This window comes from Octopus bimaculoides, chromosome 19 (assembly GCF_046866305.1).
Source record: "Octopus bimaculoides isolate indiv1 chromosome 19, ASM4686630v1, whole genome shotgun sequence".
Taxonomy (NCBI): Eukaryota; Metazoa; Mollusca; class Cephalopoda; order Octopoda; family Octopodidae; genus Octopus; species Octopus bimaculoides.
Genome location: NC_142946.1, coordinates 48,972,467 through 48,989,966, shown reverse-complemented (window position 1 = coordinate 48,989,966; position 17,500 = coordinate 48,972,467). Strand labels below are relative to the sequence as shown.

Genomic DNA, 17,500 nt, shown 5'->3' with positions numbered 1-17,500 from the left:
TAATTTATTTCTTACATGAGATGCGAGTCCATAGATTTTTATATAAGGTGGAAGGAAGGGGGACTAGGAAACGAAATAGTGCGACGGTTTGTGCCTTTCTCGAAATATGTAATTAAATTAAATTGAATTAAATGAACAAAGCAGTGAGAGCCTTTATGTAGTCGTCGTACCCACCAGAAACAGCAGCAATATTACTCTAGTTCCATTAAAAAGTTAAAAACATTGGATAATGTTGTCGGAGATAAAACTGTCTAAAAGGACACGAGGGGGTCTCGGCTTTTGATTTAGTTATGGGGCTACTCGGTTACGGATAAGCAACAATAAAATGTATGTTTAGATATAGAGGGCACACAAAAGAGGATAAAAATGTGAGAATCCAGTAGGGTTAATAATATTAATACAAATGAAAAGGCTGGTTTTATCCAGGAGTGAAAACGAATAAGCGATTCGGTTAATTCTTACTTTTACTCCAGGGAACTTCCCCCTCAACAATTACAGGTTTATTATTTTAAAATTAGACATAAACCCCTGTATTCTTTTGACTACACGCATGTAGATTAGCCATACGGAGTTTTTATGTAGCCACTTATATTTCCGTTACCGAAGGGTGTTGGCAACATAAGTGAATTGACAGTTGAGAATGAAAACCAGTTTAGACTCCGCTCATAAACGAGCTTTATACTACCTCTTGTGTTTGTCAATATCGATTTCTGATACAAGACATTAAATTTATAAGGAATAAAGGGAATTAGTATGTGTGGTGTTGGGGACCGTTTTTCTATGGTACTTAATAATGAATGAGTAAAGGAATCTAATCTATTTTAACCAGGAAGGTCAACATCAGATTGCGAATTGCTTTGGTTATCGATTACTGATACTCACTTAGCATTTGAGAAGGAAAGAGACTAAAAATAACATTTCACAACAGATATTACTAACTCGAGATTATAGAAGCAAGCGTTGCAACGTAGGTTGTAAACCATCCTAGCTACTGAATCGGCAACTCAGTTTCAATTCCTCCCGGTTCACTTAGAAGTTAATTAATACTCTTGGTAAAATTACGTCACAGATCCCCTTTTCTCCCCATTCCTCGAAGACGATAAGACCAGTTTTTCGTGTACAGAACAAGGATTGGATGGCCACTACAAAAAAAAAAAAAAAAAAAAAAAGAAATAAAGTATATTTCTTCGAGTATACTAAGATGTACTTGACCTCTCTTCATTACCACTGATATCTAAATGCTAAACAATTAATACAGTTTTTCGTGGAATAACTAACGGAAATCAATCTATATTGTAGTGTTGTCAGTATTCATATCAGAAGGAAACAGCAAGTACATTAACAATATTGTGTGAGTGTGAGTGTGTGGGGTTTTTTGGGAGGTGAGGTGGGGGCACGATGCATACTGGAAAAAAAACAAAAAACATACATACATATATATATATATATATATAATCGGCAGAATTTACAAAGTGACTCAAGGGCCGGGAGTTTCGTGTATTCGTACTCATCAAGCTACAAATGCAATATACGAAACTCTCGCTCCTTGAGTCACTCTGTCACTTGGTTATTTTATTAATGCGCGCACGCACAGGCACACACACGTACGCACACACACACACACACACACACACACACACACACTAATGTATAATCATCTGGGGGTTCCTTAGTGAGAAAGCTAGAAAATTGACAGTGATAGTCAATAAATTCGAGGAATCTTCTGCATGTTTGGCCTGATAGAAAAAACAGCCACATCTTATTGGATTGGCAACTAAGTTACCGCCGTTTTTTTTAAATTTTGGAATTTATTGCGTTTTTAAATTTTGGAATCTGTATTTTTAGAGAATTCTATTTTTGAATCATTTTGGAATTTTTTTTTTTCTTTTTTTTTCGAGTTAATTTTTGTTTATTAAAATCATTAAAATGGAATGTCAAGTTAAGAAAAACGAGCATTTTCGACACCTTTTTGCTTTTAATCAAGGTTCTAAGGCCGCAAAAGCTGCTTGCGATGTGTGCTGTGTATGGAGAGAGTGCTATAGCTGAAAGAACCGCTCGTCAAACGGTAACGCAGGTGTCCCAAGGCGAGCTCAGCGTGGACGGAAACCACACGTTGAGCAAAAGGGCAAAAGCTCGCTCGATCTCGATTTTCAGTACAAAACAAGCTGGTTGGCAAGGCACAAACATGCGCCATCCCAACCTGGACTTTTCACAACAACCTCCATCTTATGCGCTACATCATACAGAGGGTGGGTAATGAGGCTGGCATGGGTGGGGCTCTGATCAATCTAGATCAATCTAAAGCCTTTGATAAGGTCGACCATCAATACTTAGCAGCTGTCCTCAAGGCAACTGGTTTCGGTCCAGTTTTCCGCGGTTGGATCGCTGCTTTGTACAGCGGCATCTACTCGGTTGTTCGGGTGAATGGTCACCTGTTGGAGTTATTCAGCATTTTGCGTTCAGAACATCAATGATGCCTTCTCACCTTCCTTCTGAATGTACTGACTCTTGAGCCATTACTCCGGAAGTTGCATGCTTTGAGGGGTGTTCCATGTGATCTAGGATGTGGGAGAAGTGGTGTCTGCGTACGCTGAAGATGTCACCGTCACAGTGTCAAGCCACAGGCATATAGACCTAATTGGCAACACACTACAAGAATATGAAGTGGTGACAGAAGCAAAAAATTAATGCGGAAAAGTCAGTGGGCTTGCAACTCGGCACCTGGAGAGGCAAGTTCATGCCGTCCAACAGCGTAGTGGGACGCTGGACAGACGGTCTGGTCACGTTCCTCTTTGGCCAAGTCCTCATCAACTTTTCCAAGTTTTACTTGAAAAGGAAGTTGAGGGTGGGGAGGGAAGTGTTGCCTTCTAGCAAGTTTGTTGTGGGTGAATGTTGGAAGAATGGCCAGTGTGAAAGGACCAATTCTGAGCATACACCTGTGAGAAATAAAAGGAGAAGGGCTCTTGCTCTGTTGCACCCGTGGCTTTTTGTGGGTATTTCCACAAGGATCTTAAAGCGCCTTCCCTACTGGGAGTTTTAATTTGTTTAATTTTTTATTGTTTTTCTTGTTTACACGCCGTAAAACCCATTGTATCGTCCCATTTTTGTCTTTTATGTTGTTTGTTGCATGTCATTTAATGTTGTTTTATGTGAGCCCTTCTGGCTAATAAAAGAATTTATTATTATCATTATTATTATTATTATTATTATTATTATTAGTAGTAGTAGTAGTAGTAGTAGTAGATGGGAACAAATTGGTCCTTACAAGTAGGCTCACAGTGTGGCCGAGACAAATATACGAGAAAAAGCCCTCTAGATACAAATCGCAAACAGGTTAAGAGACCTACATACGCAATACGGTGAGTGAATTGAAATAAAATTTCGATCAACTGATATTATCCCAAAACTCCCTCTGAGGAAGTTTTAAGATCTATGCGCTTTCACATTCTGCGGCAATAAAAATGTACCGATCCTAGGCGAAGGATGGACGTAAGTGTCAAGACGGTATTTGTCTCTGCAGGAAAGAGATAAGTTCAAAGAGCGGTTGGATAGATATGCAGGCAAGTTATCGACAAATGCAGATTGAAGTAGGATTTGGCCAGTGACGTCACATCCACAGCCATTGACGGCCTCCTGCTGCAGAATTTAGAATTTTTAATTACTTTTTTTTTTTACTTTTTCTAACTAAATCGCAATTTCTGAATGTTATTATATGCACTGTCTAAAGTATTGGTATGAACATCTAAAAAATTGTTTACATTACACGTTTAGAAATACTCTTTTGGCTTCTGATCACAAACTGAAAATTGGAAAATTATCGTAAGCAATCGACATTGAAATTTCGAAAAAGGAATGAAAATTAAGATCATAATCTCCGTATTTTTAAAACAGGGAATACCCCGACCCCTTCCGAAGATTTTTTTCGAAATGAAGTTAAAAACTGAATATTGAGAGTAAAGGGTGATTAAAATTCGAGAAGCTTTTTTTTTGTTTTTTTGTTTTTTTTTGTTTTTGTTTTTTTAAATTGTTTTTTGGTAAAAAATCGTAATTTCCGTTGTTGAAAAACATAAGAACCTGAAGAAAATTTTGGAAAACAAAAAGAAAAGAAAAAAGAGGAGTGGCTATGCGACACGTCTGCATGGACAAGTAGTACCCATGAACCTTTACAAGGGCTTCGAGACTGGTAGGATGGACTGAGGGAGGAAAGGTATCTTCAAACCAAAAACCTAGTCCGAATACTTGCTACAAAAGGGAAATCTACTGAAGGAATCTGTGGTTCAAGTTGCAGGTGAGAAATTTATTAGCCAAGTAGGCTATGGCGGGATTTGAACTCAAAACGCAAAAAGCAGTGACAAATATCGCAAGGTGTAGAGTCCAACGTCCTTACACTTCCGTCAATCTTTCGCCTGGGATTACTACATCGTGGTTTCGATTCCCAAACCAGACGGTGCATTGTGTTCTTGAGCAAAACACTTCATTCACGTTGCTTCTGCTATAAATGAGTAACCCTGCAACACACTGGCATACTGTTCAGGGATAATATTGCAATACCAGACGTTTATATGTCATGAAAATTGATTAACCGACCCTATGAGCCGCAGGACATGAGACAGCAACGTCCAGGGGTTGATGATGATAATGAAAAAAAATGAACGGCAATGTTGACTCCGGTGGGATTTGAACTCAGAACAGAGTGAGTCGGAACAAATATCACCTCATTAAAGTGTCAATATTCTCACTTTCATTTTGTACTCCCAAGCCGAATGACCTCCTAAGCTCAAAGACTTATAACATTGGATTCGGTCCCACATTTGCCCCATACAAATTTCAAGACCCCAGTCCAGTTTAAACAATCATTAGTTAAAAAAAAACCCAGATTAATTATTGTGTGAAATTTGAAATGTATTGAATGTTTATGATACTTGCATGTGATTTGATTATAAATGAGGGCTAATGGCATGAAACTTTTCGAGATTTTCAAGTTATTCTTTGATGTAAATAAATACGCAGAGTTTTCCATTTTGTAGATATAAACTAGCTTTATCGTTGCTATGGTCTCATGAAAGTGAATGCATTTACCTTGTTAAACGAAGGTGTTCTTTAGGCCAAAAGTGTTTTCTACAGAATGAAATTAATGAATAAAAACAAGCTAGTGGGTCAGAGAGCTCCGGCTAGATTACTATAAAGCATCAAATGTGGTGTTGTTATTGAAATTGGATCGATCAAATATTCTTTCATTTGTTTGTCATTTGACTGCGGCCATACTATATATGTAAAGGCCGGTTTATGGGATTACCTTACATGAAACCTAAGGTAATTCAGAGTATTCTCTCTTCAGTCGAGATCCAGATTATCTTTGCAATTTCAGCTGGTTATTCTCGAATATATATATATATATATATATATATATATATATATATATAATGTATTGCTATCTTTTATTCTTTTACTTGTTTCAGTCATTTGACTATGGCCATGCTGGAGCACTGCCTTGAAGGGTTTTAGTTGAAGAAATCGACCCCAAGACATATTCTTTGTAAGCCAAGGACTTATTCTATCATTCTCTTTTATCGAACCGCTAAGTTACGGGGACATAAACACACTAGCATCGGTTGTCAAGCGATGACGGGGTGGACAAACACAGACACACATAAATACATACTTATATATACGACGGGCTTCTTCCAGTTTCCGTCTACCAAATGTACTCAAAAGGCTTTGGTAGGCCCGAGGCTGTAGTAGAAGACACTTGCCCAAGGTGCCACACAATGGGACTGAACCCGGAACCATGTGGTTGAGAAGCAAGCTTCTTACCACACAGCCACGCCTCTGTGTGTGGGTCAAACTCCAGTGCTTGACCTGAGCAAAAAAAAAAAAAAGATAGTGTCATACGTGTAAAACAACATGCAGTAAACGAATATGAAAAAATGCGAGCTGGCTAAAGGGGGGCGGGAGAGAGGACACGGAAAATTCACATCGGGAATGTTCCGAGTCCTCTCACTACTTCCCCATTCGTCGGTGAAATTTTTTTCTTCATATTCGTTTACTACACATTATTTTACACCCAATACACTATTTTTTTTTTCAATGTTTGTCATGTAGGTTGGGTCGTGTACAGACTTGGATAATTCACGCATCCAGTCACTCAACTTCGATACCCGGTCACAAAAATAACAAAAAAGTGTAATAGGTGTAAAACAACAAGTAGTAAACGAATATGAAAAAAATAAATGTGCGCTGGCGAAGAGGGGGGAGGAGGACCAGGACAATTCACACGATCCAATTTTTTCCCTAGAGAAAATGGATATTTTTCCCAACCACACGGTTCCAGGTTCAGTCCCACTACATGGCACCTTGGGTAAACATCAACCCTATTTTCTTTTTGCTCGGGTCAAACACAGGAGTTTAACCTGTGTGTGTGTGTGTATGCTTACGGCTATGTATACATACACTCGCACGTATAAATATACAAATATGTATATACACATAAATATACCCACACATACATACTTACAGGCAGACAGATAGACATAAAAAGACATGCACATTGAGTGGGTGGTTGTGTCGATGATGTTTGGGTGCTATCTTTAGCATGGTAAAACGTTCATGTTGGCATTTCCTAGTTGACCATCTGGTTTCGTCTTCTGGTGAAAGTTAGCTTATCTTTTTCTCTCTCCACATCTCTTTCTCTCTCTGTCTCTCTCACTCACTCTCTTTCTATACATAAGTGTGTGTGTGTGTATGTATATATATATATAAATATATTAATATATATATTTGTTTTGCAAGATTTTTGATGTGAAATCGTGTGTTGAAACAGATGTTGTTGTACTTGGGATGGCTGAACTGGCAATATGACCATCGCCAAGTACAACAACATATATTAATATATTTACTTACATATACATTTACATGTATATTTGTGTGTGCGTGTATGTAATTATGTATTTGTACATGTATATACATGTTTGTATGTAACTCGTATAAATATTACTTTTCTGGTGAATCATCCAAGGTGGGTAAGTATATATGTATGTATGCATGTATAAAATATGTTACGTGCATATATATATATATATATATATATATGCACACATACATGCACTTATACATACATACATACATAAAGGTGATATTTATGTGCATGATGAGTGTACATTTAGGTAACCCATTGTGATGAGTCATTCCTAGTCATACTCATTCTCTTTCCCTTCTCTTTCCCCATTTTCACCTTCTCTCTCTCTCTCTCTCTCTCACCTTCATCTCGTCTCATTCTCTCAACCTCTTCATTTTCTTTTAAAATTATTTTATACATAGTTGTAGAATGTGGCGTGGCACCATATACATACATGCATTCAGACATAGGTAGATAGATAGACAGACAGACAGAGAGGTAGATATGTATGTACGTAGGTAGGTAGGTAGAGAGAGGGAGAGAGAAAGAGAGAGGGAGACGAAATGTAGATAGGATGAACGGAAAAGAGAAAAATGAGGAATTTTGGATGAGTAGAAGGTAGGAGTAATCTAAAGAATTTACAGAATAAAGAAGGAAACCTTTATTATACACATGAGAAATGAAAAACTAAAAATAAAAGAAGAGAAAGAGAGTGATAAGAGAAAGAGTAAGAGTAAGTGTCAAAGCCAAAGTAAGAGAGAGAGAGAGAGTAATAAAGATAGGAAAATAGTGAAAAAGATAGGCAGATATTATAAGAGAAATAGGAATAAATTTTTCGAACGTGGAGAATAATAAATGTTAGAGACGGTGGGAAAATATGTAAGAACTGAGACGAATTATTTTAACAGAGAATATATACGTGTGAAGGAAAGGTGAATAAAGGCAGTTTGTGAATAAGGAGGAAATAAAAGTCACAGAACAGATCGGTATTGAAATTGTTAAGGTCTGAGAAAAGATGCGAAGATAGAGATTCTGAGATAGAGAGAGAGAGAGAGAGAGAGAGAGAGAGAAAGTAAGAAGGAGTAAATTTTCAAACACGCGGAGAATGGGAGGGCAGCCAAACCAAGTAGATTATATATATATATATATATGTTACTTCAGATACATTTCTTTAAAACTTCTAGGTATATGTATGTATATGCGCGTGCGTTTGTGTGTTGTGTGGTAAGTAAATGATAGATTCAAAGTGAAAATAAAGGTAGAGTATACAAGGGAGAAGGAAACTAAAAGAGAGAAAGAGAAATTTTAGAAATTACGAAGACAAGACATGGAGCGCGCGCGCGCACACACACACACACAAATATATGTTTGAATGTATGTGCGAGGATTCTTGTCCGGATTGAAACTACTAGCCATTGTTCTTTACAGAACTGACAAGAAATGTTTTGTTTTACTCTATGAATCTATGGAGATCTCCCTTTCGTTGAAGTAGCCGTGTCTATGTATGTATGTGTGTGTGTGTGTGTGTGTGTGTGTGTGTGTGTGTGTGTGTGTGTGTGTGTGTGTGTGTATGTATGTATGTATGTATGTATGTATGTATGTACAGCCAAGAAGAAAACGCACTCAATACACGAGCGTAATTATAATAGCGTTGAAATTACTGTTGCTACCCTGTGTTGCACTACACACACACACATACAAACACACACATACACGCACACACACATATGCATGTATGATTATGTGTGCGTGTTTGTGTTTTTATATGTGTAATGTGTGTGTGTGAATATTGGAAAAGGTGGGAGGAGAGATAAATGGAGGAGAAGGTACGAAGTAGTAAATTCGAAAAATAAAACAACGAGACAAAAATTAACTGACAATATTCTTAAAATATGAAAATAAAATCAGTAGAAATTTTTATTTTTGTAAACCAAAACGAAAAAAAAAAATACTACTAATAAAACGAAAAACGACGAATTAAAGAGGACAAAGAGTGATGAAAGAGTTGAGTTGAGTGGAAGGAGTTGCTTGAGTGAGAGGAGTCTACTCGACTTGAGGACAGCTCTTTAATCTCCTCTGACAGGCAAGGGTTCTGCATTCATTGCTTGGCTCTGTCAGCTGCACTAGTACGGTGACTGCTGTCTTTTTTATAATCTAAATCTATCTTGTCAATCTATATTACAAACACTGGAACTATGAGCTGGGAAGATTGGGGAAGATGTTTAAAAGAAACCCAGACTGGCGCTATTGCTGCGAATGAATGCGGTATATATTCGTTAGAGGGACTTCCATGGTACACCAGTAATAAACAGGTAAAAAACGAACAAACCCATTTCTCTTTAGTAAAAAAAAAAGTATGTATTGCATGTCTTACTCAAGTAATTTCTGTTATATCATTCAATTTCTCTCATAGTTGCACACATACACATATATACACAGTTCTTCTTAACCTCGCCGCTCCTCGATCTGTGAAAATTGGTCAGTTTGGCAGAGTTCAATTTTTTAAAAACTTTCTTTAAATATTGCTTTCGCTTCTTTTTCTAACACATTGATTTACATTATTATTATTATTATTATTATTATTATTATTATTATTAAGGCAGAATCGTTAGCACGCCGGGCGAAATGCTTTACGGTATTTCATCTAATGTTCTGAGTTCAAATTCCGCCGAGGTCGACTTTGCCTTTCTTCCTTTCGAGGTCGATAAATTAAGTACCAGTTGCGTACTGGTGTCGATCTTATCGATTGCTTCCCTCCCCCAAAATTTCAGGCCTTGAACCTATTGCAGAAAGGATTATTATTATTATTATTATTATTAAGGCGGCGATCTGGCAGAATCGTTAAGCAGGTCGAGCAAAATGCTTAGCAGTGTTTCGTCCTTCTTCACGTTCTGAGTTCAAATTTTGCCGAGGTCGACTTTGCGTTTCATCCTTTCGGAGTCGATAAATTAAGTACCAGTTGTGTACTGGTGTCGATGTAATCGACTCTCCTACTTCCCCAAACTTTCAGGCCTTGTGCCTATAAGTAGAAATTATTATTATTATTAAGGCGACGAGCTGGCAGAATTGTAAGCTTGCGGGGCGATATGCTTAGCGATATTTCGTCCGTCTTTACGTTCTGAGTTCAAATTCCGCCTAGGACGATTTCGCCGCCTTTCATTCCTTCGGGGTCGATGAATTAAGTACCAGTTGAGTACTTGGGTCGATGCAATCGACTATCCCCGTCCCCCATATTTCAGCTTTGTGCCTATTGTAGAAAGGATTATTATGGTCGCCATACTGTGAAGTCACGGTAACTTGAAGATCCGTAAGTTGTGCTTATAATCTTTTCGGCCTTTTAAGGCCCCGTGTTTTCATTTTTATTGTTAGCATCGTATTTCGGACATTGTCTGGACTGCGCCGATAGTATTTTTGTTTAGAAACACCCTCTGTTTTTGCAGGGTATGCACATCAATATTTTTAAAATTTTAACTGCCTACCGATAAAGCAAATATTTTGCCATTTTCCTTATTTATCTAAAGATGGCTGATAAAGAAGTCATCATAATGTTCGACAATGGGAGCGTTCCTTGTCGGAGAAAAGACAGAACAAAGACGTAGCATGGACTACACTTAATGACGTCACCGAGGCGAATATAGTTTCGTCTCTAAGTAGCGTCAAAACATTCAGTGATGGCGACGACAACAACAACCGCGGTGACAACAACAACAGCACTAATGAAGTGAAAGTTAGAAACGCAAATATCACCGCTGCCACAACTGCCTCTGCTGCAGTGGAGGTTTCCTTTGCGGTTGCTGCGAGAAATTTGGAAGATTTCTGCATAGATGAAGAAGGTATGAAAATGACCAGGAAAATTGTTAAAAGGGATGAGAGAAGGATAGCCCTAACCCTCCCTCCAACATGATCAAGAATATCTTAAGAAGATACACAGTCACATACCACTGCATTGCAGTTAAATCACGCTGGATGGAAAATGCTTCTGAGTGCCAAATACAAAAATGCCTTGTGCACATGTGGGAACAGAAGACCCACATCGTCCGAGGAAAGAAGTCTGGAACTATTAATGAGATTTAGGAAGCCAGGTGTCATTCTGCGACAACTTTTAGGAATGAAAACTTGTTAATCCCCAGCTATTGCGACCAACACTTTGCTAAGGTTAGGGTGTTGAACGTGTCACCAGAAATATCTATCACCTGATTAGTGGTGGCTGTCTTGGTGGGTTTGGAAGAAGACGATGTGACAATCTTGGAGGTCAAGAAAATACCTAAACAGAACTGGTCAGGTATAGGTATGGAACTGACCTTACAATGTAAGCTAGCTACCTGATCTAATCAATCTCCTTGATGGTGCCTGCTAGTGGAGAGTTGAAAGCCAAGATGACACGTATGTGGATCTGTTGTAACTCACTTAAAGACTTTGTACTCTGAAACAAGTAAAACTAAACTCTCACTGCTGCCAACACTACAAATACCACAAATACAAAATCATGAAGATGTGCTCAAAGACTCCTACACCCGCACCAAAACCAAGACAAAGAAGGTGTATCTTTCTAAACCCCCCCCCCCATCCCGGTTGTGACAGTAAAGCAAGCTTCTCCTGAACACTGCCTCGCAAACCAACATCGCAATTGCAATGACATGAAGAAAGAAGAGCTTACCGAACAATGGATTACTGTAACAAAAGGGGGTAGGTGAAAGAGGAGGAGATTACATAGCCCAACTCCAAGAACTTGGCAAAAAAGTACACAAAAACCACAACTGCAACCCAATTCACAACCACTCCAACAAAAATGACAAGAACAACTTTAAAAACAGCATCATCATCAACAACAGCATGAAATCACAGAAACAAACAATCATGGACCTTCAGAAACAACTGTAGATGAAATGTATCCATCAATTTCACTGTTGTGAACAAGTGCAACAGTGAATTGATGGATTTTGTAAATCAAAGCAAAAACAAAATAGAGACAGAAGAAAAGGAATTTGAAGATTTCATCATCAAAACTCCGAAAGACAGACTTTTAATTAAAACGTCGTCAGACATTTATAAAACGATCCAAGAAAAATTCCCATGTAGTGTCGGGATTAAAAAAAAAACGTCAGTTGATAAAAGGCTTTTGGAAGGGCCTTTTAAAAAATTTTCACCAGTGGAGAGGCCTGGAATTTCCAAGCTTCTCAAAAATCAAGGTGAATAGCCTCGTTTTCCTTTCTCCAACTAGCATGGCTGTGCTGGGAATTGGGTGTGTGAATGTGCATGACCTGGGATCAGCTTGGAAGCAAGGTCACTTGCTCAACAATCTCAGGTGATCTCCAAGTAGAGCTATCTTCTTGGACCCAGATGGTAGGGTGGTGATTCTGGACATGAATGGCAGCAAAGGTGGTACCTTTAGACTTGTGGCGGTTTATTCCCCAACAGGGGCTGGAAGGCCAGATTTCTTCAGGCGTCTTGGAACATTCTTGGGAAGGTCTTGCACTTTAGTATTATTGGGGGACTGGAATAGTATTTTGGACACACAGAAGGACTGTGGGTTTAGTACATAGTAGATGGGGGTGTAAAAGCCTTAAAAAACCTGCTCAGGACTTTCCAACTTCCTGACAGGTACCAACTGGATTTCCTTGATGTGCCAGTGTGGACATAGAGCAACCACAACAGGTCATCTAGATTGTATTTAGATAGAGTATTTGTTAGGTCAGAGGATAGGGATAGTATAGGCTGTCCACAATTTAAATTGGTCGGCTACACAGATCACAAATTTGTGATATGCACAGTTGATTTAGATAAGACCCATAGACAGGGACCCAGTTACTGGAAGTTGAATGTGTCTTTACTAGCACACAGACTACAGGGACTTGATAAGTGAACTAGTTAAGTGGTAGTGGATCGACCTGAAGAGAGTGAGTAGAGTAGAATCGATAGCGTTTAGCAAAGATTTAGCAATAGAAAGAAATAGATTAGAGGGAGAATTAGTTAGCAAACTAGAAGAGGCTATTAGTAAAGGCATCGTAACTGATGTGTTAGCAGCAAAATGGCCGTTGACCTTTTTTTTTTTTGAGGTGGAACATGAAGGTTGCATAGTCAGAGCTAAGGCCCATGCGCTAAAACATGAAGGAACTGAAGCCATATGATGGACCTGAACCATAGAGACACAACAGGGAAACAAAACCACAATCAAGTCTTTGCTGGATCGGGACAGGCATGTGCTACTTGGTTCTGAGTAGATGTGTGCAGTTTTGCAGCAGCTGTTTGGGGAGGGTGATGAGTTGACAATGGTAGGAGACTTTACTTTGTATCTGGACAGCCTACTGCGGCTCTCGGTAATTGACATGATTCTGCAAAAAGCTGATTACGGCTCCTGAAATATGGGAAGTGATAGCAATTGCCCAATTCGCAAATCACCCAATTTCGATGGTCTGCTCTACAAATTCTATATATTAATGCCAGATTTGTTTGGCAGATGTCTATAGTAAGTGGCAGCAGAATGGAAAAATTCCTAGTACTGTTAGCCAGGGTGTGGTAATGCTGCTGAGAAAGGATGCCAACAGTGGAGATGTGCTAGGGAACTTTTGGCCCATAACTTGGCCAAGGTATTAGTGAAAAGGTTGGTGCTTGTTGTCGGCAGTCTGGCTGGGGAGGCACAAATCTGCACAATCCTGAGCAGGTCTATCCACAACAGCCTCCACCTTATGCGATATGTCATAGAGAGGGCTGGGACTAATGCTGGCTCAATGGGGCCCTGATCAATTTAGATCAGTTGAAAGCTTTCGATTGGGTCAACCTTAAAGTAGCTGGTTTCAGTCCCGTTTTCAGAGACTGGATTGCTGCAATACATAGCAGCACCTGCTTGGTGGTCAAAGTAAACTACCACCTATCGGAACCGTTTTGTATCACATGTTCAGTCCGTTGGAGCTGCCCACTGTCACCACTTCTACATGTGCTGGCTCTCGAGCCAATGCTGTGGAAGTTGGATCAGTTAAGAGGCATCCTTCTTAAAATTGGACTGTGGAGGGTATATGCAGACGACGCCTAATGCCTCTGAAATGGAGATGGTCAGCTCCATTGTAAAGGAATATGAGTCGGTTGCAGGGGCCAAAATACCACAAGTTGGTGGGAGCCCATAGTGATGATTGCCCCGCTGCCCTCCTTTAATCAGGCAGGCAAGGCAGTTTTCCTTTGCCTGATGGCTGTGGTGGAAGAGGTTGTCTTGTGGGTGAGAATGAAAGGAATGAGGACAAAAACATTCTTCTTCGGTAAAGCCATCATCGACTTTTCCCACTTTCACCTGGAAAGGAAAGTGAGAGTGGAGGGGGAGGTGCTGTTCTTGAGTGAATTTATCAAAAGGTGAGTGAAAGTTGCAAAAATAGCAAGAGTGGATGGTACTGCTCTGAGTGTAGTCCTGCGAGTTGGAGGAAACGAGTTGGAGAGGGTTCTCATCCTTGGTATTCAGGCTGATCTTGGGTGGTGGGGTTCTTTGGTTGTCCCCACTACTGTCACAGTTTTTCTTTATTTATTTTTGAAATTTCTTAATGTCGTATACTATGTATACATTTAATGTATACTGTGTATATTCTTCCTTTTTTTTTTTTGTCCTTCCATTATATGTAACCCCCCCCCATACTTCATGTCTGTCTTTGTAATGCCCCCCTCATCCTTTGCCCTGGTGACAAATAATAGAAATCATTATTATTACTGGTAGAAGTAATAGTGACTCAAGGGCCGAGAGTGTTATGCATTTGCACATGCGCACACACACACACACACGTACATACAGACATACTACACACTAATGTTCAGTGTACTGCACTTTCATCATTATATATATATATATATATATATATATATATATATATATAATGGATAGATAGACATAGATATATATAGTGGATAGATAGATATAGATAAAAGTAGGCATATTGGTTTTAAAATAATCTTTTGTTTAAAACAAAAATAGGGGAAAGGAAAACAAAGAAAATTAATAGTCACAGTAATCATCCTTATTTTCAATCATCTTTTATTTGTTTGAAGTTTTCAGCGTTTAAATCCTCATCACCATCAATATCATCATCACAATCACAATCATCATCAACACCATTGTCATTGCTGTCATCATCGTCGTAATCAATAAGGTGAGTTCTGCGGGCAGTTCTTGGCAATAACCCTGATCTAGCAGTTCTGCTGAGATTAAAAGCAGTCAAGACATGACCAGCTCATCTTTTACACACACACATGCATATGAACAGACATATACGTGTATATATGTGTATCTCTCTCTCTCTCTCTCTCTCTCTCTCTCTATCTATATATATATATATATATATATATTTAAGAATTTAAGGATTGGAGAAAACGCATGTTATAATTGCATTCATTAAGATAGAAGAAATACACATAATTATATATATATATATATATATATTTTTATTTTATATATAACGATGACCACTAAAGTGGACATTTAATGTGCTAGAAATAGACCACATGTTGTGTCTACTAAGACCTAAATGTCCACTTTAGTGGTCACCGTTATATATAAAAATATACTTTAATCCCCTAAGATCTCAGATATTTTTTCTGAATCTCTCTGATTCTTTAAATGTGCTAGCTTCCTGGTAATAAATCGATATTAATTAATATCTGATTTTTTACCCTATGTTTTAATTATATATATATATATATATATATATCATTCCACACAGCCACCCTTTTCTATTGTTGCTCATATTTTGTAAAACGTCAGGTATGAGGTGTGGATGGATAGACGAGACTAGGTGCTTATCCTTAGCAAGGTGGAGAGCACTTCCTTGTTGGCTACCTAGTACCTTTTCCTAAGGTACTCTCTCTCTCTCTCACATAAACACACAGTGAAAGCTGGTTATTCTGATCACTTTCTGATGGAGTGTTTAAGATTAACTAAACATCTGATAAATTATCCGTGACTATAATCAACTCAAACTGCGTGTGAATATAGATATATATATATTCTTCGATGTATATCTGCCTAAAGGGTGTGGCCATGCATATGCATTATATATGACTTGAAATGTTTGCCTTGCCTTAACGTTTGTTGTCCTCTTTAACAATTATATATCCGGTATATCGGAAATCTGCTACGGCTCCATAACTACCGTCTTGGCTACAACCTTGGAGCCTTAGTAATCCGTTACAGCACTTACCTAACATACTTAATCCTTTAGATCACTTGTGAACTAAATCCCCATACTTTGTATATGTGTGTGTATATATATATATATATATATATATATATATATATATATATATATGTGTGTGTCTGGACAATCCACCTTGCCTACCTGCTGAAGTACCATGGGGTGGTCACGAAATTCTTCACGGTCACCTTGGGAGCAGATAAAAATTATGCTGAACAGAAAAGAACCTGGAACTCATCACCATCATCATCATCACCATAATTATCCTCTGCCAGTATCGCCTGACTGGCCTTCGTAGGATTTTCGAGCGAGATCGTTGCCAGTGCCCCTGGGCTAGCTCTTGTGCGGGTGGCACATAAAATACACCATTTTGAGCGTGGCCTTTGCCAGTACCGCCTGACTGGCCTTCGTGCGGGTGACACGTAAAAGCACCCACTACACTCTCTGAGTGGTTGGCGTTAGGAAGGGCATCCAGCTGTAGAAACTCTGCCAAATCAGAATGGAGCCTGGTGTTGCCATCTGGTTTCACCAGTCCTCAGTCAATCGTCCAACCCATGCTAGCATGGAAAGCGGACATTAAACGATGATGATGATGATGATGATATACACGCACACACACGCATATATAAGTATCTCTCTCTGTCTGTCTACACACACACGGATATAGATTATATGTCAGGTTTAGTTTGTTTTTTTTCTTTTTAATATTCTCTACTCCTTGCCCACATCCCCATGAGTAGTGTTTGTGTGTGTGTGTATATATATATATATATATATCATCATCATCGTTTAACGTCCGCTTTCCATGCTAGCATGGGTTGGACGATTTGACTGAGGACTGGTGAAACCGGATGGCAACACCAGGCTCCAGTCTAATTATATATATATATGTATATCTATATATATATTGATATATATCTTCCTTCTCCTCATCATTTAATGTCCATTGGACAGTTTGACAGGAGCCAGTCAGATAGAAGGCTACTGTGTCTGTTTTGTGTGGTTTTTACAGCTGGATGACCTTCCTCACACCAACCAGCCTGTAGAGTAGACTGAGTGCCTTTTTACGTGGCACCAGTACAGGCTGGATGCCCTTCTAAATGCCAACCACTTCACAGTGTGGACTGGATGCTTTTTACATGGCATCAGCACTGACAGGGTCACCAAGTAACTTGCAAGACAAGGATCCTTTGAGAGGGGAGGGGGCGTCAGAGGAGGTGATCGTGTGGCAGATGATGAAAGATTAGTGTGGGAGACAGAAACAGGTGTCTTGCTACAGAGGATGTACATGGTTACATAGAGAGATAGAGAATGAGGGGAGAAACAAGAAAGAGGACAGAAACAGGTGTGCTGCTGTAGAGGAGATACATGGTTACCCAGCCAGAGGGAAGAGCGAGGGGAAAGACAGAGAGAAAGAAAGTGGGAGTAAGCAAGAGTG

General features: G+C 39.0%; 1 protein-coding gene across 1 annotated transcript in view; it reads left to right on the top strand.

Moving 5' to 3' along the window:
- Window positions 1-8,250: 8,250 nt before the first annotated feature.
- Window positions 8,251-17,500, top strand: part of LOC106878099 (uncharacterized) — a 30,477-nt gene continuing 21,227 nt past the window's right edge. Inside the window, exon 1 of the mRNA XM_014927203.3 lies at window positions 8,251-9,207. Coding sequence (XP_014782689.1) covers window positions 9,091-9,207 — 117 coding nt within the window. The 5' untranslated portion in view covers window positions 8,251-9,090. The remainder of the gene's footprint in view (window positions 9,208-17,500) is intronic.